The 25192-nt window shown below is 43.4% G+C and overlaps 1 protein-coding gene across 2 annotated transcripts in view; it reads right to left on the reverse strand.

The window, feature by feature from the left end:
• The window catches only part of ift140 (intraflagellar transport 140 homolog (Chlamydomonas)), a 47827-nt gene extending 22965 nt beyond the window's left edge, over positions 1-24862 (reverse strand). Inside the window, exons 1-18 of one of the 2 annotated variants that reach the window (XM_055923968.1) lie at positions 24694-24862; positions 23999-24159; positions 23541-23762; positions 20258-20379; positions 19086-19228; positions 17024-17199; positions 13254-13345; positions 12789-12895; positions 12326-12465; positions 11811-12014; positions 10810-10882; positions 10538-10629; positions 9972-10099; positions 9629-9746; positions 9325-9446; positions 9020-9143; positions 5905-6036; positions 4054-4298 (exon numbers count right to left, since the gene is read on the reverse strand). In XM_055923968.1, coding sequence (XP_055779943.1) covers positions 4054-4298; positions 5905-6036; positions 9020-9143; positions 9325-9446; positions 9629-9746; positions 9972-10099; positions 10538-10629; positions 10810-10882; positions 11811-12014; positions 12326-12465; positions 12789-12895; positions 13254-13345; positions 17024-17199; positions 19086-19228; positions 20258-20379; positions 23541-23762; positions 23999-24145 — 2387 coding nt within the window. In that variant the 5' untranslated portion in view covers positions 24146-24159; positions 24694-24862. Of the gene's footprint in view, positions 1-4053; positions 4299-5904; positions 6037-9019; positions 9144-9324; positions 9447-9628; positions 9747-9971; positions 10100-10537; positions 10630-10809; positions 10883-11810; positions 12015-12325; positions 12466-12788; positions 12896-13253; positions 13346-17023; positions 17200-19085; positions 19229-20257; positions 20380-20950; positions 22760-23540; positions 23763-23998; positions 24160-24693 lie in introns of those variants that run through there. The other variant, XM_055923974.1, reaches the window with a different exon arrangement.
• Positions 24863-25192: the final 330 nt, after the last annotated feature.

Consider the following 25192-nt stretch of genomic DNA (forward strand, 5'->3'; position numbering starts at 1 on the left):
ATGTTTCCACCTCCATGCTTCACGGTTGGGATGGTGTTCTTGGGGTTGTACTCATCCTTCTTCTTCCTCCAAACACGGCGAGTGGAGTTTAGACCAAAAAGCTCTATTTTTGTCTCATCAGACCACATGACCTTCTCCCATTCCTCCTCTGGATCATCCAGATGGTCATTGGCAAACTTCAGACGTGCCTGGACATGCGCTGGCTTGAGCAGGGGGACCTTGCGCGCGCTGCAGGATTTTAATCCATGACGGCGTAGTGTGTTACTAATGGTTTTCTTTGAGACTGTGGTCCCAGCTCTCTTCAGGTCATTGACCAGGTCCTGCCGTGTAGTTCTGGGCTGATCCCTCACCTTCCTCATTGATGCCCCACGAGGTGAGATCTTGCATGGAGCCCCAGACCGAGGGTGATTGACCGTCATCTTGAACTTCTTCCATTTTCTAATAATTGTGCCAACAGTTGTTGCCTTCTCACCAAGCAGCTTGCCTATTGTCCTAAGGTCATACCCCGCATGACTCGCAGAAGACCACCAGCCTTTGCTGACCTCAGAGGCTGCTTCTACGGCTGGCCCTGGAATGGACGACCCTCTTGTCATGATTCTGTACAACATGCACCTGAGAATCTGCACCCAGGTGAGAACACATGATACTTGTTGGATATGACCGAAGTGTGATTCTGATGCGTGTTCTTAATTTATTAATATAGTTACAGCAATACGTCTCCCAGCATCTTTAAAAGGATAATCGGTCTCATTCTATTGCTCCGTTTTCCTGTTCTCTCGGGAGAAGGAGAAAGCCGAGCTGAAGATGAAGTGCTGTCAGCTCCACACTGAGTTGCTGAGGGAGGAGAGGGCTGTTCAGAGGGCAGAGGAGTGGGTCCACGAGAACCAAGACAACATGCCCAAGCTGGAGAACATTCTCCTGGCTAAGGACGAGAGGTTGAACCCAATGCACTGTCTCACTGACGACCGTCATTGACAAGACAGAGGAGCTGCGGCCCAAGGAAGAGGCGCAGTGGCTCATCCAGGGATACCAGGAGCACTATGCCAGCCTGGAGCATGAGAAGGTTCAGGTGGTCTTGGAGAAGGAGACCAAGGAGGAGAAGAAGAAGAAATCCAGCTGCTTCAGGGGATGTTCTTGCTCAGAAGGTTCATAGAGGATGACTTTGAGTAGGTGAAGAAGAGAAGAGCAGAGAATTGAAGAGAAGAGAAATGAAGTGATGAGAAGAGGAAGCGCCACAATATTCCTTTGCCATTGATTGTTTGCAAATCAATAAATATTATGTTTAACTAAAAGTATTCACGTCGTCTGTACCTGTTTGTGGTGGTTCTTGCATCTTTTCTTCAAACATATACTTTGATTAAATTCTATGAGGGAGGATTATGGTTAGAAAATACTTCAAAGTTACTGGGTTATATAAAACAACTGACGAATTAATCCAGGCTTACTGATGAACAAATCAAATTGTAAAAGCAAAATGACGAGCCTATGTTATGCAGTGTTCCTCCTGATCTATTTTTTTTTTTTTTTTTTTTTTTTTTTTTACCTTTATTTAACTAGGCAAGTCAGTTAAGAACACATTCTTATTTTCAATGACGGCCTATAACAATCTATAACAACGTGTTTGCTGTAATCGAGTGACATTTCTACATACTGAGACAGTTGCCCCTAAATTAAACTTATAAGGTAGGGTAAAATGCTTTGGAGGCGTCACTAAGAAATAGCCTACAACTATAGATAGCACTGATAAGCATTGTCAAAATACCAAGACATATTGTGTGACCTATTAAATAGTGTTAGACTAGTGTACTTTTCTCTCATAGAGAAGGTTATACAGTAAACTCGCCAGAAGGCACTTCACTACAACAATCATTGTACTGTTGACCATTGCATTAATACATCAGTCTAGCTGTACTTCTGGAGACTTCCTTTGTCTGACTCGGAAATGGACGAAGACGAAGCGTTACCCCTGTAAATAAAAGGCCGACGGCAAAGGACATTTTGTAAGTGAAGGCTGGTATTCATATGGAGCGATAGCCCTGTAGCGTGTCACCTGGTGTCAAGGACAACGTGAATGACAGGAAATTGCACTGGGGGATCTGGACTGAGCAGAGACATTCCACACTGTATCCGACATACTGTATCCGACATCCTGCGTCAGTATGTCTGCTTTAGCGTGTCTCAAAGAGAGCGGCGACATGTTCAGAGATATTAGTTCAAATTCTAGACGAGAAATATCAGGTTGAGGTTTCGTCTTATCAACTTTCCATCTGCATTAGAGCAAGACTTGTACAACAGGTCTCATTAGCTATAACAGCTTCATCAGCAGTAGGGCTCACTTTGCATTTAGACCAGGACCAGAGTTGGTCGTATCAAATCAAATACATCTAATATTTAGAGATAGGCCTATCAGTAAAGCTCTGCTGGGAGTTCACATGTACAGTACGCGGGTCTCTCCGTTGAATCATGTTTTGGCAGTTCAAAAGGCCGTTTCCATGGCAATGAGCCCCAGCAGATAGATGGAAGAGAAGTACATGTTATTGGTCACACACAGGACAAGAGGGGCATCGTCCTGTTGGTGGGGATAAGCGGAGATCAAACACACTGGCTACAGTGACTGCTTTGAAGAAGGAATTGGCAGTGAAAATAACTGTCACTGCGGAACTTACTAAAGTTGTCATCAACCTATTAAACATAGTGTCATATCCGGCTAGCTAGGCTATTATCCCCTTTTGTATTTTCAAACATATTTGCGTGTTTGTACGTGCTCAAAGCAGTACTTCTGGGGAATTTAGGATTGGAGTGTCCAGTCACGTATTTTGTCTATAGATGACGTCCAGGCTACTTTGAGGTGGCACCCTTTGTCACACACACATGCACACACACATCCCCTCTCTGACCTATTTCTCTGGTTGGCTGAAAGGGCGCTCTTTTAGAACCAAACAAGGACAAGGGATCTGTGTGTCACAGTGTGTTTAGAGAAGCACATCCCCTCACCATAACGTACAGTACAGTACACACACACACACAAAACATCCTAAATCATGTCCTGTGATTGAAAATCCCCTTCATACTATGCTACTATAAGCAGAAAACGGTTTGTCAGATCATATCACAGCATCCTTGCTTTAAACACACTCCCGTCTCCGTCAAACCCCTCTGCTTAGGCTACACGTACGCTAGCCAGCTCTCATTTCCAATGGATTTGCTCTGCTGGTCAAATCAAAGCAATAATCGTGTCTGTTTTCCCACTCAAACAGCATTACTCAATAATCTTTCCTTTACAGTGGGGTTTTTTAAACTGGGCCCTGGGCATGTGAGAGGTGAGATGGTAGATTTTTCATTTTGGTCTGGAGCTGAAAAGGTTGAAGAACCCCTGCTTTACAGATAAGGCCATTGCTCTAAAATTGTGAGCAAAATAAGTGCTCCTCTCAGTTCAAGGCCAAAGCTGTTTTGTTATAGTTATACCACCAGCCCACATAGAACATTTTAATCCTGAGGTCAGGGAGCGATCATGATCTTTCTATCCATGTTTGGCCTCTACAGCTGAAAGATTTGTGTTGGTTTAAAGAACCTGTCACAATGAAGTCTCCCATTGCAAACCTTCAGACAGAGGGCCTGAGAGGAATCAAGGTCATACCAACAATACCATCCCCATAGCCTTTCCTGAAGCCTTTGAACTGGGACGTGCTTAGCAATTACTGAAGTTAATGGGGGCCCTGGTGTGGGCATGACCCAGGAAGTGATGATAGGAAGCGGTGGCAAATGGACGGTGCACGGCTGCAGGCATGGCCATTCAGCACGTCTACCCCACTGCCCACTGATTGGGCGAAGCGAAGGCGTTGGGGGTTAGCTAAGGCATACACATATGTGCAGACACACTCCGATACAATCGCACTACTGGAGTCGGTGTGATACATGATTGAAGAAAGCTGTCAGCTGTTAAATACTGTATTCTCCGCACAGACGGAGCACAGTAAACTTATCTTGCTTTTAACTTCTTGATGAGTTATCAGTCAGCGAGTGTTAAAACTAGGCCTATCCAAGTTATCTTACCTCTTGATGAGCTTGATGGACTTGAAGGCCTCGTCCATGTTTCCGATGGTCAGGTAGAAGCTAAAGTTGAGCATGGCATCGCGGGTGGCCTTTTCACAGTTCTCCAGGCCCTGAAAGTCCCGGAGGGCTCGTCTGGACACCATGTGGGGGGACTGGGCAGCCGGGACTGAGGCCTGGGCCAGGGTTGGAGATTGGGTGGGGTCTGGAGCTTGGGCCTCCTCCGCCTCTGGATCCCTCTCACCTGTCTGGGTGTTGATGAGATAACCAAGTATTAGCTATTTCAATACAATGTGACTATAGAGATTTTGTGTTGTGCTTCCATGGGGTCTAGTTCTTTAATGCATTGATTTGTCCAATCTCATCTCTATTTCAAACACTTCACACCCGAATATGAAAATTCCCCACACAAACAATACTAATGTATAACTAAACCATGTGGTTTGTACTGATGAACCCTTTAGAGCAAAAAAAGAGGTAGAGTGATTGTCGAAATTCAACATAATGGTTGGAGTGGGGTAAGATAAAGTTCCAGATTTTGTTTTTGTTTTACAGATTTTTTTTCAGGAAACTCTTTATTTTCTCCAGAGATAGAATCTGGCTCTTGAAGCCTTTTTCTATTATAGCCTGATAACTTTCAATACTGGCAGCCGGCTCGATTACACACAGGTAAGATGAAAGAATTTGGCTCCTTGATTAGGAAGGGAAAATGCCACGCGCACACACACACACTATTGTAGCAACACCCAGTCCTTTATCATAGAAGAGTAGGCTCAATGAAAGGAAACATCCTCAGATATGAGATCTAGGGCTAGTAGGGAGACACAGACAAGAAAGGAAATCAAAAACAGTGGAAATAGACATCTAAGAAGACATTGACCCTATCCAACCAGTGGAGTAAGCTACAGATATCCTATCCAATTCTATGTCATTCTATGCTACAAGCTACAAAACATGGACCCTACAATTCTGACTTATGCATCTGAATACTGTGGTGCATTCTTCCTATGTAAAAACATATTTCACTTTGGACGGTCTAGATTACATTGTCCTGTTAATCATTATAACACAATGGAGGTTTTACAATGCCACCAGCCTAGGAAAAGAGGGTAGGACTATGGAAAAGCCGAGGAAATTTGCAGCACTGACTAACTGAAGGGGCAGTAGATACTTACTTCTGGTATAGAGATACCACCCCTCCGAAACAACAGCTGGTGTGAATGGAAGCCAAGCACAAACACAGACAGACATGCACATCCTCATGAAATATGACAAATTCACATACACTCAAGAAAGAGAGGGAAGAAGAGCCCAAGCAAAGATTATGCAAAATGAAAAGAAAGACTAACCGAGTTTTATGAGCATAACCTCTGATGGATAAGATGGGAAAGAGAAGCAAGAGAGCAACCCTACCTTACAAGTGATTTACAGATGTAGGATCTTAATTTGATCACTCTTTTGTTGATGAGAATTTGCCTGCACAGCATGTTTAAAAAGGCTTCTAAAATGTGCAATTTCCACTTTAGAATTTCAGACTTGATTTGCAGTAATGTAAAATGTATCAACCCCTACAAAAAATGTCCATGAATTATAATCCACATAATAATTCAGATTTCCTGTCGCTACAGGATTTTTTTCCTGCTGTAGCAAACTGTCCCAAATTAGGATCCAACATCTGTAGGCCTACTGAAAATCATGATAACATAATAAATCATACGAACAGTACGTCCCTGGCAAATTAGAAAATCAGAAACAAAAGAGTAGCCATACAGTAAATAATGGCCTCACCTTAAGTAAAGGGATACCATTCAATACTCTGCAGGTAATGTACTGTACATTGGTCATTGTCCCTACCTTACAGGTGAAGTAGTAGTAGGGAACGTCCAGGGCCAGTAGGGCCTGCAGGCCGGCTGGTTTGGGATAGGAGTCCTGCAGGAGGAGCCCATGTTCCTGAGTGCAGAAAAACGTCACCACGAGCACATCCACCTGCAGGAAACAGCAAATACATGCTATATGTTACATAGTTCATAGCACAGCGGACTCAGAACACACCATATACAGTACATACCGAACACAACCACACTTAATATGTATTCAGCGTTTCCCCTAGGATTATTTTCAGCAGCAGTGGGAAAGGGGTGGGGTCTCAGGGGGGTTTTGAAGAATGATTGTGAGAAGGACACTTCTGGTGACTTTTTAAAAAGGACATTCTATTCTAAAATGCATGACAATTGAATTATGTTGACACCATCTTAAATAGAACTGATGCGTGCCACTGCACTCTATTGAGATGATGAGGAGCAAGCGGTGGCTGTGCACTCGTGGATCTCATTCGTGCCACTGCTCGCTCTGTTTGCTAGAATATATGCTGTAACTTGACACTCTGTTCTTAAAGGTATAGTGTGAGATTTTGTCAATCAAACCCTTTTCTACCCAGAGTCAGATAAACTAATTGAATACCATTTTTATGTCTCTGCGTGCAGTTTGAAGGAAGTTGAAGGTAGTTTTGCGAGCTTGTATGCTGTTCCCATAGACTTCCTGTCATTGTACTAACGCTAGTTAGTAAGGGACATTCCTTCAAGACACATAAAAATAGTATCTATGAGTTCATCTGACTCTGGGTAGAAAAAGGTCGTATTGCTAAAATCTCACACTATCCCTTTAAAAGTGGGTCTCTGCAGAAATATACAGTACTAGTCAAACGTTTGGACACACCTACTATTTTCTACATTGTAGAACCTACTATTACACCTACTATTTTCTACATTGTAGAATAATAGTGAAGACATCACAGCTACGAAATAACACATATGGAATCATGTAGTAACCAAAAAAGTGTTAAACAAATCAAAATACATTTTATATTTGAGATTCTTCAAAGTAGCCACCCTTTGCATTGATGACAGCTTTGCACACTCTTGGCATTCTCTCAACCAGCTTCATGAGGTAGTCACCTGGAATGCATTTCAATTAACAGGTGTGCATTGTTAAAAGTTAATTTGTGGAATTTCTTACCTTCTTAATGCATTTGAGCCAATCAGTTGTGTTGTGACAAGGTAGGGGTGGTATACAGAAGACAGCACTATTTGGCAAAAGACGACAGTCCATCATTACTTTCAGACATGAAGGTCAGTTAATCCGGAATTTCAAGAACTTTGAAAGTTTCTTCAAGTGCAGTCGCAAAAACCATCAAGCACTATGATGAAACTGGCTCTTATGAGGACCGCCACAGGAAAGGAAGACCCAGAGTTACCTCTGCTGCAGAGGATAAGTTCATTAGAGTTACCAGCCTCAGAAATTGCATCCCAAATAAATGCTTCACAGAATTCAAGTAACAGACACATTTCAACATCAACTGTTCAGAGGAGACTGTGTGAATCAGGCTTTCATGGTCAAATTGCTGCAAAGAAACCACTACTAAAGGACTCCAATAATAAGAAGAGACTTGCTTGGGCCAAGAAGCACGAGCAATGGACATTAGACTGGTGGAAATATGTCCTTTGGTCTGATGAGTATAAATTTGAGATGAACGGATGATCTCCACATTTGTGGTTCCCACCGTGAAACATGGAGCAGGAGGTATGATGGTGTGGGGATGCTTTGCAGGTGACACTGTCAGTGATTTATTTAGAATTCAAGGCACACTTAACTAGCATGGCTACCACAGCATTCTGCAGTGATACGCCATCCCATCTTGTTTGGGCTTAGTGGGACTATAATTTGTTTTTCAACAGGACAACACACCTCCAGGCTGTGTAAGGGCTATTTGACCAAGAAGGAGAGTGATGGAGTGCTGCATCAGATGACCTGGCCTCCACAATTACCTGACCTGAACCCAATTGAGATGGTTTGGGATGAGTCGGACCGCAGAGTGAAGGAAAAGCAGCCAACAAGTGCCCAGCATATGTGGGAACTCCTTCAAGACGGTTGGAAAAGCATTCCAGGTGAAACTGGTTGAGAGCATGCCAAGAGTGGACAAAGCTGTTATCAAGGTAAAGGGTGACTACTTTGAAGAATCTATAATATTGTCACGTTCCTGACCTATTTCTGTTAGTTTGTTATATGTGTTAGTTGGTCAGGACGTGAGTTTGGGTGGGCATTCTATGTTTTCTGTTTCTATGTTGGTTTATGGGTTGCCTGGTATGGCTCTTAATTAGAGGCAGGTGTTTGGCGTTCCTCTAATTAAGAGTCATATTTAGGTAGGTGTTTTCACAGTGTTCGTTGTGGGTGATTGTCTCCTGTGTTTGTGTATGTCGTTACGCCACACGGGACTGGTTTCGGTTTGTTTGTTCAGTGTTTTTTATGTGTAGGTTTTTTTCCCTGTTCGTGCGTTCTCGTGTGTTATGTGAGTCCGTCGTTCAGATCTGTCTACACTGTTTATTTGTTTTGTTAGTTTATTAGTCAAGTTCGTGTTTTCGTGTTTTTTTTTCTTTAATAAATTATGTCTACAAACTCAGCTGCATTTTGGTTCGATCCCTGCTCCTCCTCTTCTGATGAAGAGGAGGAGGAAAGCCGTTACAAATATCAAATGTATTTTGTTTTGTTTAACGCTTTTTTGGTTACTACATGATTCCATATGTTATTTCATAGTTTTGATGTCTTCACTATAATTCTACAATGTAGAAAATAGTAAAAATAAAGAAAAAGCCTTGAATGAGTAGGTGTCCAAACTTTTGACTGGTACGATATATAATAAAAAAATGGAGGAAAAAAATGACAATGGAAAATGAAAAAAATATGAATATAGGGGAAACACTGGTATTGTATGCATGTGTCATGTATGATATTACCGATATAAAAAAAATGTTATTGAAATTGATATTAACAAAATAGCACACTATCTTCCAAATATATTATGAAAACAGGCCTATAATAGATTATTTGTTGTCAAATCTGGTTAATGTGATTGTACATTACAGTAAGTAACATTTTTGTGTGGTAGTATGTAGTACAATGAAGCCACCCCTACCCTGTCCAGATGGTCCATTTGGGGAGAGTTGACCAGTACCGTCTCACACACAAACAGACGAGGCTCGTTCTCATCCCAGAAATGAGACACAGGACATCTCTCGCTCAGCTCTGTCAGTGGCCGTCTGGACACACACACACACCACACACACACACACACACACACCACACACACACACACACACACACACACACACACACACACACACACACACACACACACACACACATTCGGTGAACACATACACAGTCAAAGGAACACACGCAGTCAGAAGAATGCACGCACACACACACACACACACACACCTTTCTGTGTCGTCGGCCTGTGAGATGCCACTAGGCGGTCTACCAGTGAAGAAGTCAAAGTGAGAGAGTGTGTCCATCTCTACGTCATAGAAGTACATTCTGTGGTCAGGTCTCCCATTCACCTGAGAGGGAGAAATAAATCAGCAACAACATAAATCAACAACTTGGTAGAAGTACAATTTAACAGACTTGGAAGTGTAGCAATTCAAATAACTTCATTGCAAATCACAAGAGCAAAGTTTATCTATGAGATCCTTTGGAGAAAAAAAAAGTCAAGGTTCTATGTCTCGGAGTGTCCACTCACCCGAGTGACCAGGATGCTGACTTGGTTGCCATTGGCGTTACACTTGACCGATCTCAGGGCTCCCAGATTAGGGGTCAGGTCCACTAGGTTCTTAGCACTGCAGTGGGCTTTGGCTTCTCTATACACACACATACAGTACAGACGTTTATACAGTCTATACAATGAAGTACACAATGAACCCTAAAAATTAGCTATGTATAGCAACACAAAACAATGGAGACCTGTAAAACAAAATAAAAAAATGGCCAAGCTCATTCACTGGCTAACGACACTGATTTGAAAAAGTGGTTGTGCCATTACAAGTAATGTAAATTGAGAGCTTTTTATCTGTTTTTGTGGATACCTGCGAGTGAGGTCAAAGACCTTGATGTGAGCTGTGTCTGTTCCCACCACCAGGTAGCCCTGACACACACTGAGCAGCACAGGGTTGCCCTCGGCCTCAGAGAAGGCTAGTAGCTGCTTCACTGTGCCCTGGGAGACAGAGTCAGAGAGACACACAATGCTTATCTACAATATACAGAGAAGGATCGTAATTTGATCACCTGTTGCTGACAATTATTTTCCTGCACAGAAGTGTATTTCAGGTTTAAAAAGGCTTCTAAAGTTTGTAATTTTCACCAATTTGCCCTAACAAAAAATGTATCAACGCCGACAAAAATGTCCAGTAATTATAATCCACATAATAAATGTCCTGTTGCTGCAGGATTAATTACCTGCTGTAGAAAACTAGCTAAGAATTAAGCTACAGACAAAAACAAGAACACCAAACTAGATTTGACAGGAGCCTTGAAGCCGTAAGAGGCAGTATGCATACTGTGTGTGTGTGTGTATCCGTGCGTGCATGCGTCTGTATGTATCTGCGCGTGCGTGACTGTGGATAGGCAGAGGGTTCCAGGTAAGGGGACTGACCTGTGGTGTGCGGACCTGGACTCTATTGGGCTCCACAGTGTAGATATTCTCATCATGCACAGCTAAGATCTGGGACTCACACAGGAAAGAGCCTGGGGACGAGCAGGACGGGAGAGGAGGGGAAAGGGACGATTCACACAGGGCTGAATAACACTAAGCATCTGTCTTAACGCAGTGCTTACGACCGTGTTATAAGTGCTTATGACCATGTTATGCAGTGCCATGCTGGTGTTGTGCAATGTTATCACTATTTAGCTGTGTAGCCACTTTACCTGTGTTGCGTAGAGTTGCCCCTGAGGGTTCGTACACAGTGACCTGCTTCCCGTTCCACACTGTGACTGTGTCCTGAACATACATCACGTAAACATCAGATGCCTAATATCTCAGTCATGGTAAAAGACCACTCAACACACCTCACATACTCCTTAGATAACACACCTCCCTGTGTGAGACAGACACAGTAAAAGTTTCACATTGAGCAGAAAACAAATGATTCGATAGCCTCCCAAGTCAAGCTAGACCAGGGGTTCCCAAACGTTTTGGGCCTGTGACCCCATTTAGATTATTTTTAAATTGCGACTCCAACATGTTAAAAGAAGTGATGTAATCAACAACCAATGTTTACGTCTTTAATTGGGGCTGTGACAGTCTATTACAAATCAGTCTGTACTTTTGACATTATTTCAATGTGAAGGAAGTATGGTTTGAAGTGACTGAAACATATCAGAAAGGTATTGGGAAGTTCAGAAGATCATCGGGCAATAATTGTGTACGCTCTTCTGTGTAGAAAAGAACATCTTCATTCCCACCCAGTCTGATTTAATGCCTGGTCTTGTCCACTCTAATAAGTCCTGCGTGGCTTGTGGGCATTGTAGAGGGAAACAGAAGACACATACATATTCCTGAGTCTTTTCTTTCAGTGACGGGGTCATAAAAGATAGAGCCACATTTGTAGGAAGAACGGCTCTGTTTACATCAGAAACAGCTCTGTTTATTACAACCGCACCTAGAGGCTATGAACCAAGTGCTATATTATAATTTTTATACAATCATATCGCCACCCCATTTTCAAATCAGGCGACCCCATGTGGGGTCCCGACCCCTAGTTTGGGAAACGCTGAGCTATACATACACAGTTGGTGAGCAGGGCACATTTTTGGCTGGTTATCTTGGTAGCGGGACCCATTTTTGTCTGGTTACCTTGGTGACGGCTCATGGGACACATTTTTGGGCTTGTTAACTTGGTAACGGGACAAATGTTTGGACTGGTTACCTTGGTGACGCAGACACCCTTGATGTGCATGTCGGAACGCAGGGTGAGGTGGGAGTTGGTGTTGAACATTGTGAGGCTGAGCTGAGATGGGGTCAGCTGCACAGCTGCCACCTGCTGGCCGAAGTGGGCAGACATGACGTGCTCACAGAGGATCAGCACTGTGGTCACACTGTTGGCAGCCAGCAGGTTCAGGTTGGAGCCCCACTGGAAACAAACAAGACAATTGCAATCAGAGAACACATTAATGTAAAACTGTAATAACTTAGTCACTGACTTATGTAACCGCACTCTCTCTATGAGTCCGGTGATTGTATTGTAGCCACAATCAGTGAAATTCAATATTTTAGACTAGGTGTCGACAAACGAAAAAGCACATTGGAAACTAATCTTGATTGGATCTGTCTGGAGAGGTGATGGACGAGGATATATTACACTGTGCCTGAGTCATTGCAAAGTGTCAAGACAGTATAATGTAGTACTGTAGTATAATGTGGTACTGTAATAAAGTAGTGTACCTGGAGCTGGGTGACATTGCCCTCGATCTCCGTGGGTGTCTGTAGTTTCCACTGGGCCTTGGTGTCTGTCCTGGTGTTGGGCTGGCTCACCATCCTCCACAGAGCTATACGCCCCCTGTTGGTGCCTGCAGCTAGGATCTCTGGAAAGACGCAGGGGAGTGAGGGCGACATCATGAAACAATACAAATATGCCCAATTCTATGCCTAAATATGATTAAACAAAGAATTGCCTATTCGAGAGGTAAATGCATAGCATAGAATCTTGCCGACTCCAATGGTGGCCATTGTCATAAACAGTGTGCAGTAGAGACAATGGACATAGGAGTTGCTGGCAAGCTAACACAAACAGATCTGGGACTAGGCTAGTGGATGTATACTGTGTAATTGTAATCCATTTAACGTAAGTCTACCATAGCTCACCATTAGCCCAATTTTTCAGAATGCCAGTAATGTTCATTCCTACCTTTGGCTGTGCAGTAGGAGACACAGTTCAACACCTCTCCTTTCTCAAAGCCAAGGCTCTCATCCAGAGAAAGCACATAGTTGTCATCCCTCTCCAAGTCCCAGAGCCTACAACACAATGTATGTTAGCTACACAGTCAGTGTGTGTTTGGTTTTCATATCCTTGTGTTTGGTTTTCCTATCCTTGTGGGGACCAGAAGTCCTCACAAGAATAGTAAACAAGGAAAATTTGGACAAGTGGGGACATTTCGCTGGTCCCCACAAGGAACATTTCTAGTTTAGAATTAGGGATTAGGGTTAGAATTAGGTTTAGGAGTTAAGGTTTAGGAGTAAAGGTTAAAGGTTACGTTTAAGGGTTAGAGAAAATAGGATTTTGAATGGGAATCAATTGTTTGGTCCCCACAAGGATAGCAAAATCAAATCAAATTGTATTGTGTGTGTATGTGTGTGTGTGTGTGTGTCTGACCTGATGACCTGTTCCCCTGTAGCTGTGATGAGGAGGCCTGTCTCTGTTGAAACGATGTCTGCGCTTTGGCCACTTTTCCCACTCAGCTTCACCTGTGACAACAGAACACATAAACACAGTCACACACACTTGAATTGAACTGACAGTTCTAAGGAATGGCGCCAGAGGAGATGGCTGCCGTTTTACGGGCTCCTAACCAACCGTGCTATTTTGTTCGATTTTTCACAATGTTTGTAACTCATTTTGTACATAATGTTACTGCTACCGTCTCTTAAGAACGAAAAAAGCTTCTGGACATCAGAACAGAGATTACTCACATCGAACTGGACAAATATTTTTTCTTTAATGAGTCCGACGCGGGGCCTCCCAAGTGGTCTAAGGCACTGCATCGCAGTGCTAGCTGTGCCACCAGAGACTCTGGGTTCGAGCCCAGGCTCTGTTCCAGCCGGCCGCGACCGGGAGGTCCATGGGGCGAAGCACAATTGGCCTAGCGTCGTCCGGATTAGGGAGGGTTTGGCCGGTAGGGATATCTTTGTCTCATCGCGCACTAGCGACTCCTGTGGCGGGCCGGGCGCCATGCACGCTGACCAGGTCGCTAGGTGTACGGTGTTTCCTCCGACACATTGGTGCGGCTGGCTTCCGGGTTGGATGCGTGCTGTGTTAAGAAGCAGTGCGGCTTGGTTGGGTTGTGTTTCGGAGGACGCATGGCTCTCGACCTTCGTCTCTCCCGAGCCCGTACGGGAGTTGTAGCGATGAGACAAGATAGTAATTACTAGCGATTGGATACCACGAAAATTGGGGAGAAAAGGGGGGTAAAAAATAAAAATTTGAATTTAAAAATTAGTCCGACGCGAAGGATATACTGCTTTGTCGAGACAAGGCCCAAATCCCCGTCATCCGAGTGAAGAAAAGACGGCGAAAAAGGGGGAGGAGGGTGCCTTGTAAGAATTAGCAGACGAGTAGGTAAACCACCACTACCATTCGTATTATTGACCAACGTGCAATCATTGGAAAACAAACTGGACGATCTATGATTAAGACTATCCTACCAACGGGACATTAAAAACTGTAATATCTTATCTTTCACCGAGACGTGGCTAAACAATGACACGGATAATAGCGACACGGATAGAGCTGGCTGGCTACTCCGTGCATCGGCAGGACAGAGCAGCTAAGTCTGGTTAGACAGGGGGCAGGGGTTTGTGTCTATTTGTCAACAACTGCTGGTGTGCGATGTCTAATATTAAACAAGTCTCGAGGTATTGCTCGCCTGAGGTAGAATACACTCATGATAAGCTGTAGACCACACTATCTACCAAGAGAGCTCTCATCTATATTATTCGTAGCTGCCTATTTACCACCACAAACCGATGCTGGCACTAAGACTAAGCCCCCCCCCCCCCCCTCCATTTGGCAAATCTGACCATAATTCTATCCTCCTGATTCCTGCTTACAAGAAAAAACTAAAGCAGGAAGTACCAGTGACTCGCTCAAAACAGAAGGGGTCAGATGACGCTACAGGACTGTTTTGCTAGCACAGACTGGAATATCTTCTGGGATTCATCCAATGGCATTGGGGCGGCAGGTAGCCTAGTGGTTAGAGTGTTGGACTAGTAACCGAAAGGTGACCGTATGCACATATCCCAACCAGAAGCCATGGATTACAGGCAACATCCGCACCGAGCTAAAGGCTAGAGCTGCCACTTTCAAGGAGCGGTACTACAAATGGTAACCCAGCCGTGAGCTGCCCAGGTGAGCCTACCAGACGAGCTAAATGCCTTTTATGCTCACTTTGAGGCAAGCAACACTGAAGCATGCATGAGAGAACCAGCTGTTCCGGACGACTGTGTGTTTCTCCGTTTCTTGTGCCAAAGAAAGTGAAGGTAACCTGCCTAAATGATTAACGCCCCGTAGCATTTCCGTCGGTAGTCATGAAGTGCTTTGAAAGGCTGGTCATGGCTCACATCAACACCATCATGCCAGAAACCCTAGACCCAATCCAATCCAATTCCAACCACCCCAAAATATCCACAGATGACGCAATCTCCCTGAGTGAGGCAGTTAACCCACTGTTCCCTGTGCGCCGAAGATGTGGAAGTCGATTTAAGGCAGCTTCCCGTACTTCTCTGATTCAGAGAGGTTGGGTTAAATGCGGAAGACACATTTCAGTTGAAGTCATTCAGTTGTACAACTGACTAGGTATCCCCCTTTCCCAATAGCACTCCACACTGCCCTTTCCTACCTGGACAAAAGGAACACCTATATGAGAATGCTATTAATTGACTACAGCTCAACATTCAACACCATAGTGCCCACAAAGCTCATCACTAAGCTAAGGACCATGGGACTAAACACCTCCCTCTGCAACTGGATCCTGGACTTCCTGACGGGCCACCCCCAGGTGGTAAGGGTAGGCAACAACACATCTGCCACACTGATCCTCAACACCGGGGCCCCTCAGGGGTACGTTCTTAGTCCCCTCCTGTACTCCCTGTTCACCCAGGACTACATGGCCAAGCACAACTCCAACACCATAATTAAGTTTTCTGATGACAAAACAGTGGTAGGCCTGATCACCGACAATGATGAGACAGCCTATAGGGAGGTCAGAAACATGGCAGTGTGGTGCCAGGACAACAACCTCTCCCTCAATGTGAGCAAGACAAAGGAGATGATCGTGGACTACAGGAAAAGACGGTCCGAACAGGCCCCCATTAACATCAACGGGGCTGTAGTGGAGCGGGTTGAGAGCTTCAAGTTCCTTGGTGACCACATCACCAACGAACTAACATGGTCCAAACACACAAAGACAGTCATGAAGAGGGCAAAACAAAACATTTTCTCCCCTCAGGAGACTGAAAAGATTTGGCATGGGTTCCCAGATCCTCAAAAAGTTCTACAGCTGAACCATCAAGAGCATCCTGAACGGTTGCTTCCCCGCTTGGTATGGCAACTGCTCGGCATCTGACTAAGGCGCTACAGAGGGTAGTGCGTACGGCTCAGTACATCACTGGGGCCAAGCTTCCGGACATCCAGGACCTATATACTAGGCGGTGTCAGAGGAAGGCCCCAAAATTTGTCAAAGACTCTAGTCACCCAAGTCCTAGACTGTTCTCTCTGCTACTGTACGGCAAGCAGTACCGGAGCCTAAAGTCTAGGACCAAAAGGCTCCATAACAGCTTCTACCCCAAGCCATAAGATTGCTGAACAATTAATCAAACGGCCACCCGGACTATTTACATTGACCCCCCCTTGTTTTTACACGGCTGCTACTCGCTGTTTACTATCTATGCATAGTCACTTTACAAATGACCTCGACTAACCTGTACCCCGCACATTGACTCAGTACCGGTACCCCCTGTATATAGCCTCGTTATTGTTATGTCATTTTCTTTTCTTCTTCTTACTTTTTGATTTTCTTTTTCTTTTTTACTTCAGTTTATTCAGTCAATATCTCCTTAACTCTATTTCTTAAACGGCATTGTAGGTTAAGGGCTTGTAAGTAAGTATTTCACAGTAAGGTCTACACCTGTTGTTATTGGCGCATGTGGGGCGGCAGGTAGCTTAGTGGTTAGAGCATTGGGCCAGTAACCGACAGGTTGCTAGATCATATCCCCAAGCTGACAAGGTAAAAATCTGTCATTCTGCCCCTGAACAACACAGTTAACCCACTGTTCCTAGGCTGTCATTGTAAATAAGAATGTGTTCTCAACTGACTTGCCTAGTTAAATAAATAAAAATAATTGTGAAAAATAAAATTTGATATGTACCTTCATGAGCTCCTGGGCTCCCCCCTCAGGTCCCAGAGTGTACTGCGATAACAAAAGGGTTTCCGTGACAACGGCCAGGACTTCTCTCCTCTTCAGATAGAAGAGCTTCTGGATGGAGCCGTCCACACTGAGCACTGGGCTGCTCCTGCCATGCTCATCCACACAGTGCACCTTGCCTAGGCACAGAGTCAATACATACACTTAGGCTAACACAGTGACAGTGCTGCTTCAAATTTACTTAATTACACTGGGCACAGGGATGCAAACCGCTGAGGGCTCAAAAAGGTGAAACTTTGTTTTTTGCACTAAAACATGCAAAAAAATCCCTGCTAGGGGGAAATGCAAAATTTAACTAATTAAACAACAAAGAATATGATCTACATGATCTACGTCTCTGTGTGTGAAATAAAAAGTGGTTAATGTGAACCTAACTTATAGCTTAAAAATGTGAAGAAAGCAATCAAATGTTATTTGTTGCCTAGAATTTACTGCAAATGACACTCAAGTCTTGAGAGAAAACAATACACTAATTTGACAGCCTTTATAATAGAACGCTTGTGACCACACACACATCTAAATATTGCACTTGGGAAAAAAACATCTTATGTAGAAATAGAATGAAACAAAGAGGCATTCTATTTTTGCTCTATTTTGTGGCCACTGTAGTAGACATGTAGCACAAGGCTACATGTGTTCAAAAATAACATTCACCGAGTAATTCTTTTAAATAATCCCCCCTCACTCACACACAAGTGTTACTGTCAAGTTCAACACAAGAAAAGCAATATCTTTGGGCTACACTGCACATTATTACATTGTACACTTTCTGCCTGCGGACATCTATTCTACAATGTGCCAGAAGAGCATGATACCTTTCGTTGGCATAATTGATCTCTTTAAGGCAGAGTACACCTCTTTTATCCACTATATTGAGAAAGAGAGAAAATGTGTGGGGTTCCTTTCACCTCTAAGTGGCATCCAGCTTAAGCCAGGTCCATCTCCAGCTACACTTGTTTAACAAGCAACGACTCATTTTTACCTAATTCTCCCATTCTGAAAATTAACCACATACTGTAGAGGGAAAACATTAGTTCGCAGATAGTAGTTAGTTTGTTAGCTAGTTAACATTTCACACAGATTGCCATGGTCCAGTAAGCAACTAACGCCTTATAACTTGAGGAACAGCAAGGAGTAGTATAACGTTACCAGTTAATACTATAGCGAATTGGTTAGGTTACTAACGTTAGCTCATCTGATGTTGTAACGTTAGCTAACTAACGTACGTTAGCTGTCTGACTTTATTAGCCAGCTAATTTTCACACCATAAACTCAATTATTTGATCAGTTAAGTTGGCTAATGTTCTCTGGCTAGCTAACGGATAATTTGATCCAGCTAGCAAGATAAGTGATTTAACAATGCTAACAATACTTGTTCCACCACACTTTCTACCTCACCTCAAACTTTCCAAATGACAGTTGTTTTTGGTTACAACTCATGAAGTACGCTTCATCACCTTCTCACCTCGTCTTCGTGGTCAGGCTTCTCACCTACCTCTTCGTTATTGTTCAGGGGACGCGCTGCTGTAAGTTAACTGACAAAGGTATGGACACAAACTGCCTTTTCACTCTCTGCTGTCTTGCCAGAGCGCACGCTGATGCTGTAACTAGCAAATCGGTTGTCTCTTCAGTCGCGTGCTGCATTCTGTTGTTATGTGAACGATTGGCTGAGCCCTAGATACAGTCAGTACTGCTCCAAATGCGCATCAGTCGTTCGCATACAGTCAGTAGTCATCCAAAGCCCCCCACCCAAACTTTTCTCATCGGATCTACACGAATCACATAGGTCACCTATTTTGGATTCAAATTCAAATGTGACTACTTTGCATCCCTGTGGGCAGTGCACAAAAGCTAAACACACTCTAACTGTTGAGTGCCTGGTTTGGAGGAATTCCTCTACAGGCCCAGAGGCGAGAGGTCTCTCACACACTCTCACTCACGCACACACACACTCACACGTAGGGGAACAATGCAGGTAAAAACACAGAGTTTGAGAGCGTCTAACCGTCTGCCGTGCCGACGTAGAACACCAGACCCTCCTGAGGGCCCATCTTGAGCGGCGGTCCATTCCCAGCCTTCCTCCAGTTGAACATGTCCAGGGCACTCTCGTCCCCGCCCACTGCCGCCCGCGCCAGCATCGCCACATCCCTTGGAACCGACCACAAACACAGTTAGCATCATACACTGGGACAGGATCTTAGTGGAATGGTTTCCAAACTATGCATTGTGACACTGACACTAGCCTGAATCCCAGATCTGTTTGTGCAGTCTTGCCAACTCCTATGGTCATTGTTACGCCAAACAATGATGTGACAATGGCAATAGGAGTTGGCAAAATAGCACAGCTAAGGTCTTTCAAATGTTAGTCATTCTGACCCAGTGAATAAGCAAAACCATTTTTCTAGCTAGGACCCAGTCTTGAGCAACACAAAAGAGAAACAACTGCAATGCACCAGTGGGTTTGGGTCCCGACCAACAATTTGGGAGACAGTGCCTGGCTTAACTTACACTTGGCATTTAAATGCTTAATAGCAGGGCGAGACAGTGTCAGTGCCATTGATTGACAACCAAAGATAATTTCGCAATAGCGATAATATGGATACAATTAGTTGTCCTACCTAACCATAACATTGACTAGTTGCATAAAACCACACGGACTCCAAAATATTTATCCACATACAGTATATCAGGGTTCCCCAATAGGCGGCTCTCGGGCAAAATGCTGATTTTATTTGGCCATCCAAGTTTTTTGAGCAATAAAATAAAAACTTGATATATCATTTTCGTTGTTGGACATAAAGGACTGTTAAATCACCAGGAACTCAGATCAAAGTCATTTTAATTTAGGGAAATCTGTTCCCAACTATTCCTACGCATAAATATAGAGGCATGTGTGATTGTATCCCAATGTAATCAAGGTTTGAAATTATTCTGTTTTTGTCAAATACTATTTCTGTTTGGGCTTCTTGAGGTCAATTTGCAGTGTACAAATGATTTATAACTATGTTCCTGTCTCCCGTCCATCCGCTCAAGTAAAAAATCTACCCGCAGATTAATGTAATTGGGGACCAATGCAGTATATCAATTGAGGCATCTCTTTGTCAAGAGCTTATACGGAACAATAGCCTGCTCCGACTCAGAACCTTTTGGGGTACTTATAGGGTTCTAGTAACTCACTCTCCCGGGGGTGCTGGTCTGAAGATACAGTAGGTTAAGGGTTTGGTGTAGTCGTGCTTCACTATGTGACTTCCCTGTAGTCTTCCTCGAGCGTCCACCTTCCATAACGCGAGAACTCCCATCTACACAGATCAACGACAGCACATTCGAACACACATGCAAAACAAACATGGATATTACATTTGCAAAACAAATCACAACTTCAATGTCTCACAGAATGGACAAACAAAATATAAATGAAACTTTTGATTTGTGTATCTATAGGTCCCCTTGGGGGGAGTGTATACCCCTAAAAACGGACTTATATATATTGACGTGTTGTAGAAATAAAGCAAATAAGAAGCGTTATAGATGTTACATGAAATGGACAAGCTTTTTGAGGAAACTGAACATCTTAGCAAAGGTTTAAGTCTTAAGTCAAAACATGGATTGAACACATGGTTGAACACAAAAAAAAGACAGTCATTTCCAATAATATTTTAGAGGAAAAACAACTTTTATGGATGTTATAGGGGGGAAAGAAAAGTCAGTTGTCCAACTGAATGTATTCAACTGAAATGTGTCTTCCGCATTTAACCCAACCCCTCTGAATCTGAGAGGTGCGGGGGTCTGCCTTAATCGACATCCACGTCTTCGGGCCCGGGGAACAATGGGTTAACTGCCTTGCTCAGGGGCAGAACGACAGATTTTTACCTTGTCAGCTTGGGGATTCGATCCAGCAACCTTTCGGTTACTGGCCCAACGCTCTAACCACTAGGATACCTGCCGCCCCCCGCCGTTATGATGTTAGTCTGAAATAGACATTAAAATCTTAAAGATATCTTGAGAAAAATCGATCATAATACATTTGTTGTCACTTGGAAGGTTTTTTAAATGTCAGAAGACATAGTGCCTTATCATTGCATAACTACAGGTAGCCTGAATAATATACAAGGCCAGGCACCACACCCTAATAAGTTATTTTTATATCTTTATATATCAAAATTAACCTTTACCGTTTGAATTTAGACCAGGTTTTTCTGTATTAAAATGTTCCTGAAATATTGTAATAAAATATGCAAATGAGACAACATAGAGTTGAAGTCGGAAGTTTACATACACTTAGGTTGGAGTCATTACAACTCATTTTTTAACCACTCCACAAATTTCTTGTAAACAAACTATCGTTTTGGCAAGTCGGTTAGGACATCTACTTTGTGCATGACACAAATCATTTTTCCAACAATTGTTTACAGACAGATTATTTCACTTATAATTCACTGCATCACAATTCCAGTGGGTCAGAAGTTTACATACACTAAGTTGACTGTGCCTTTAAACAACTTGGAAAATTCCAGAAAATGATGGCATGGCTTTAGAAACTTCTGATAGGCTAATTGACACCATTTGAGTCAATTGGAAGTGTACCTGTGGACGTATTTCAAGGCCTACCTTCAAACTCACGGGAAAATCAAAAGAAATCAGCCAAGACATCAGAAAAAAAAACAGAAAAAAAACTGTAGACCTCCACAAGTCTGGTTCATCCTTGGGAGCAATTTCCAAATGCCTGAAGGTACCATGTTCATCTGTACAAACAATAGTACGCAAGTATAAACACCATGGGACCACGCAGCCGTCATACTGCGCAGAAAGGAGACGCGCTCTGTCTCCTAGAGATGAACGTACTTTGGTGCCAAAAGTGCAAATCAATCCCAGAACAGCAGCAAAGGACCTTGTGAAGACGCTGGAGGAAACAGGTACAAAAGTATCTATATCCACAGGAAAACGAGTCCTATATCGACATAACCTGAAAGGCCGCTCAACAAGGAAGAAGACACTGCTCCAAACCCACCATAAAAAAGCCAGACTACGGTTTGCAACTGCACATGGGGACGAAGAATGTACTTTTTGTAGAAATGTCCTTTGGTCTGATGAAACAAAAATAGAACTGTTTGGCTATAACAAAGTCAAGGTATTGGAGTGGCCATCACAAAGCCTTGATCTCAATCCTATAGAAAATTTGTGGGCAGAACTGAAAAAGCGTGTGCGAGCAAGGAGGCCTACAAACCTGAGTCAGTTACACCAGCTCTGTCAGGAGGAATGGACCAAAATTCACCCAACTTATTGTGGGAAGCTTGTGGAAGGCTACCCGAAATGTTTGACCCAAGTCAAACAATTTAAACGCAATGCTATACAATACTAATTGAGTGTATGTAAACTTCTGACCCACTGGGAATGTGATGAAATAAATACAAGCTGAAATAAATCATTCTCTCTTCTATTATTCTGACATTTCACATTCTTAAAATAAAGTGGTGATGCTAACTGACCTAAGACAGGGAATTTTTACTGGGATTAAATGTCAGGAATTGTGAAAAACTGAGTTTAAATGTATTTGGCTAAGGTGTATGTAAACTTCCGACTTCAAAAGTACATGTGCCTATACTACAAATAGATGGGCCTTCATTTAAAAATGACACTCCAGGACTACTCACAGATTGTTGATAAACACTCTTCTCATCTTTCTATCTAAAAAAATAAAAGAGTACTACTGTATGAGAAATGCATTTCAGCATATATTTTCCAAGAGAATCGTAGCTAGAACACAAAAATGCAACAATTGCTTCAGGGAAAGTCTGAAGAATAAATTCCAGAACAAGCACACGCTTCTGAAGCTAAGATAAATACATCAATATCCATCACATCCACAACCATTATGGATGTTACAAATATCATACCGCAGAAAAAGGATACTGACAACGAGAAGAGAGAAACCAATTATAAACCATATAAAACCTTGATGAAAGTTAGCATTACAGAGACTGTTTTAAGATGATCCAAAGTAAAAATCGTTATGGATGTTACATTGCATGTCTCAGTCACCCTCCTATATTTACAAGACTGTAGAACACGCAAACTAAACTCAAGACACTTCATTTTGGTCTGTATTGCTTCATTAACATCTCATCTGTGTAACTATAATAGCTGTTGGTGGAAAAACACGCTCTGTGGGCTTTGTAAGAGCCACGAAACTTGTCAAATAAAGCCTGCACTTCAACATATAGACTAAGGATAATTATGAATGTAATGACTAACTTTATTTGTGTATGCTCAGGTTGACTTTTACATGGAATAGCCCAAAGACTGAGGACTATGAAAATATCTTCACTACTTTGGATATTCTAGCATGTATTTCAAATGCTTAGTAGTCTGTGTGTGTGTGTGTGTGTGTGTGTGTGTGTGTGTGTGTGTGTGTGTGTGTGTGTGTGTGTGTCTACTTGTCTGTGTGTTCACACGCACTCACCTGATCCCCGGTGATCAGGCGGCTGCCGGAGCTGCTCCACTCCAGCAGGGTGATGCAGGCAGTATGTGTGGTGGGCAGCGGCGTCTGCTCTCCAGAGGGGTGTGTGAGCAGCAGCACCTCGCCTGTCTCCCAGCCCAGAGCCAGCAGAGGCTTGGTGGGGTGCCAACGCAGCACCGTGGGCTGGAAGGGACGGTCCACGTGGCAGCTCCCTACATGCTCCCCCTACATGATGACAGGAGAGCAGTTCAATCAATGTATTAGTAGCAGTTTCATACTTGTCTACATCTTTTCCACTCTTCAAGTGTTTATTGGGGTTATTGCAATTGATAAACATGAAGCTACAGACTGATGTCTGATGTGGCAATGCAGTCAATCTATAGCATAATTTGGTCAATTGCAGATTGAGGACAGGATGGGTACAACTCTGACTAACTGCAGTGTGTGGTGAGGGGGTTCACCTGTTGGAGGTAAAGGTCAATGTTGCCCCCGGTGGTGGGGCTGTTGGAGGCCACTGCTAGTACAGGCTGAGTGGGATGCCATGCCACCTGAGAGGGGCCCCCGCTTGATTCAGGGGCCTCGATACGGTGATCAAAGTACACCGACATGTCCCCGGTGCCCCCTTATATGTAGAGAGGAGGTGGAAGAAAAGGAGGAAGAGGAACATTAGGAGGAGGAATGGAGGATGATAAGGAGAGGGGTCCAAAGAAAATGTACACTGTAAAATATAATGTATGCGTTGCATCAAGTGACTTGATCAGATAAACAAGCAACAGATTAGCCGCTGCTGTCAAGTAAGTTAGCTAGCTAACGTTTGCTAGCTAGAAACTGCTGGAATGATCACTCTGACATTTGGGTAGCTGGCGTTAGCTAACTGCTAATTCAAATGGACATGTCCGTACAACCGGGTCCCCTAGTTAATTGTGACATATGTGGATATTTATTGGACAAAGTTACAACAAAATACAAGCTAGCTTACTTGGTATCTTCGCTATGCTAACTCAATATTGGCTACCAGCTACCAGCTACCAGCGTTAATCCATTGGGGCCTTTTGCAAAAAATAGCATGCCATGGTTAGCTCCCGTTAGCATTAAAACGGCTTGCTACAATTTACGATAAATTTAGAGTTCCAAATGCTGAGAATAGAGAAGTTACCTGATAAGCTTTCTTCTAACTATGTGCAGTCCAAAAAAAAATGGTAAATAGTCGTAACAACATAAATGGCAAAAGTCCAGTGTTGTGGTTCTGCTCTGCTGCGGTGTGATGGATAAAAGCGTCCTTTCTAGTTACCCCGACAACCTCATCGGAAAGGATGGGCAAGGATGAGTCCTTCTTCTTCTTTGATAGTGGATTGGCAGATCGCATCCAACCTGTAAGGCGCATTTACCGCCACCTACTGTACTGGAGTATGAGGCCAGTCACGGCCCATCCACATTAAATTATCTTCATTAGTCCTGTTCCTCTCAGAAAGTGAAATAGAGCCATAGACACCAATTCCCTCCCGTTTTTCCTCCCACTACACCACTCAAACCCCAACCCTGTCCAGCCTTTCTAACCCTTTCACAAATCACTCCCCATCTACGTCATACAGTTCAAGGAGGAGTTACTGGAAATTAGAGAGAGTAAATCGCAGTTATCGAATGTTGCTCACAAC

Source organism: Salvelinus fontinalis, chromosome 1, assembly GCF_029448725.1.
Source record: "Salvelinus fontinalis isolate EN_2023a chromosome 1, ASM2944872v1, whole genome shotgun sequence".
NCBI lineage: Eukaryota > Metazoa > Chordata > Actinopteri > Salmoniformes > Salmonidae > Salvelinus > Salvelinus fontinalis.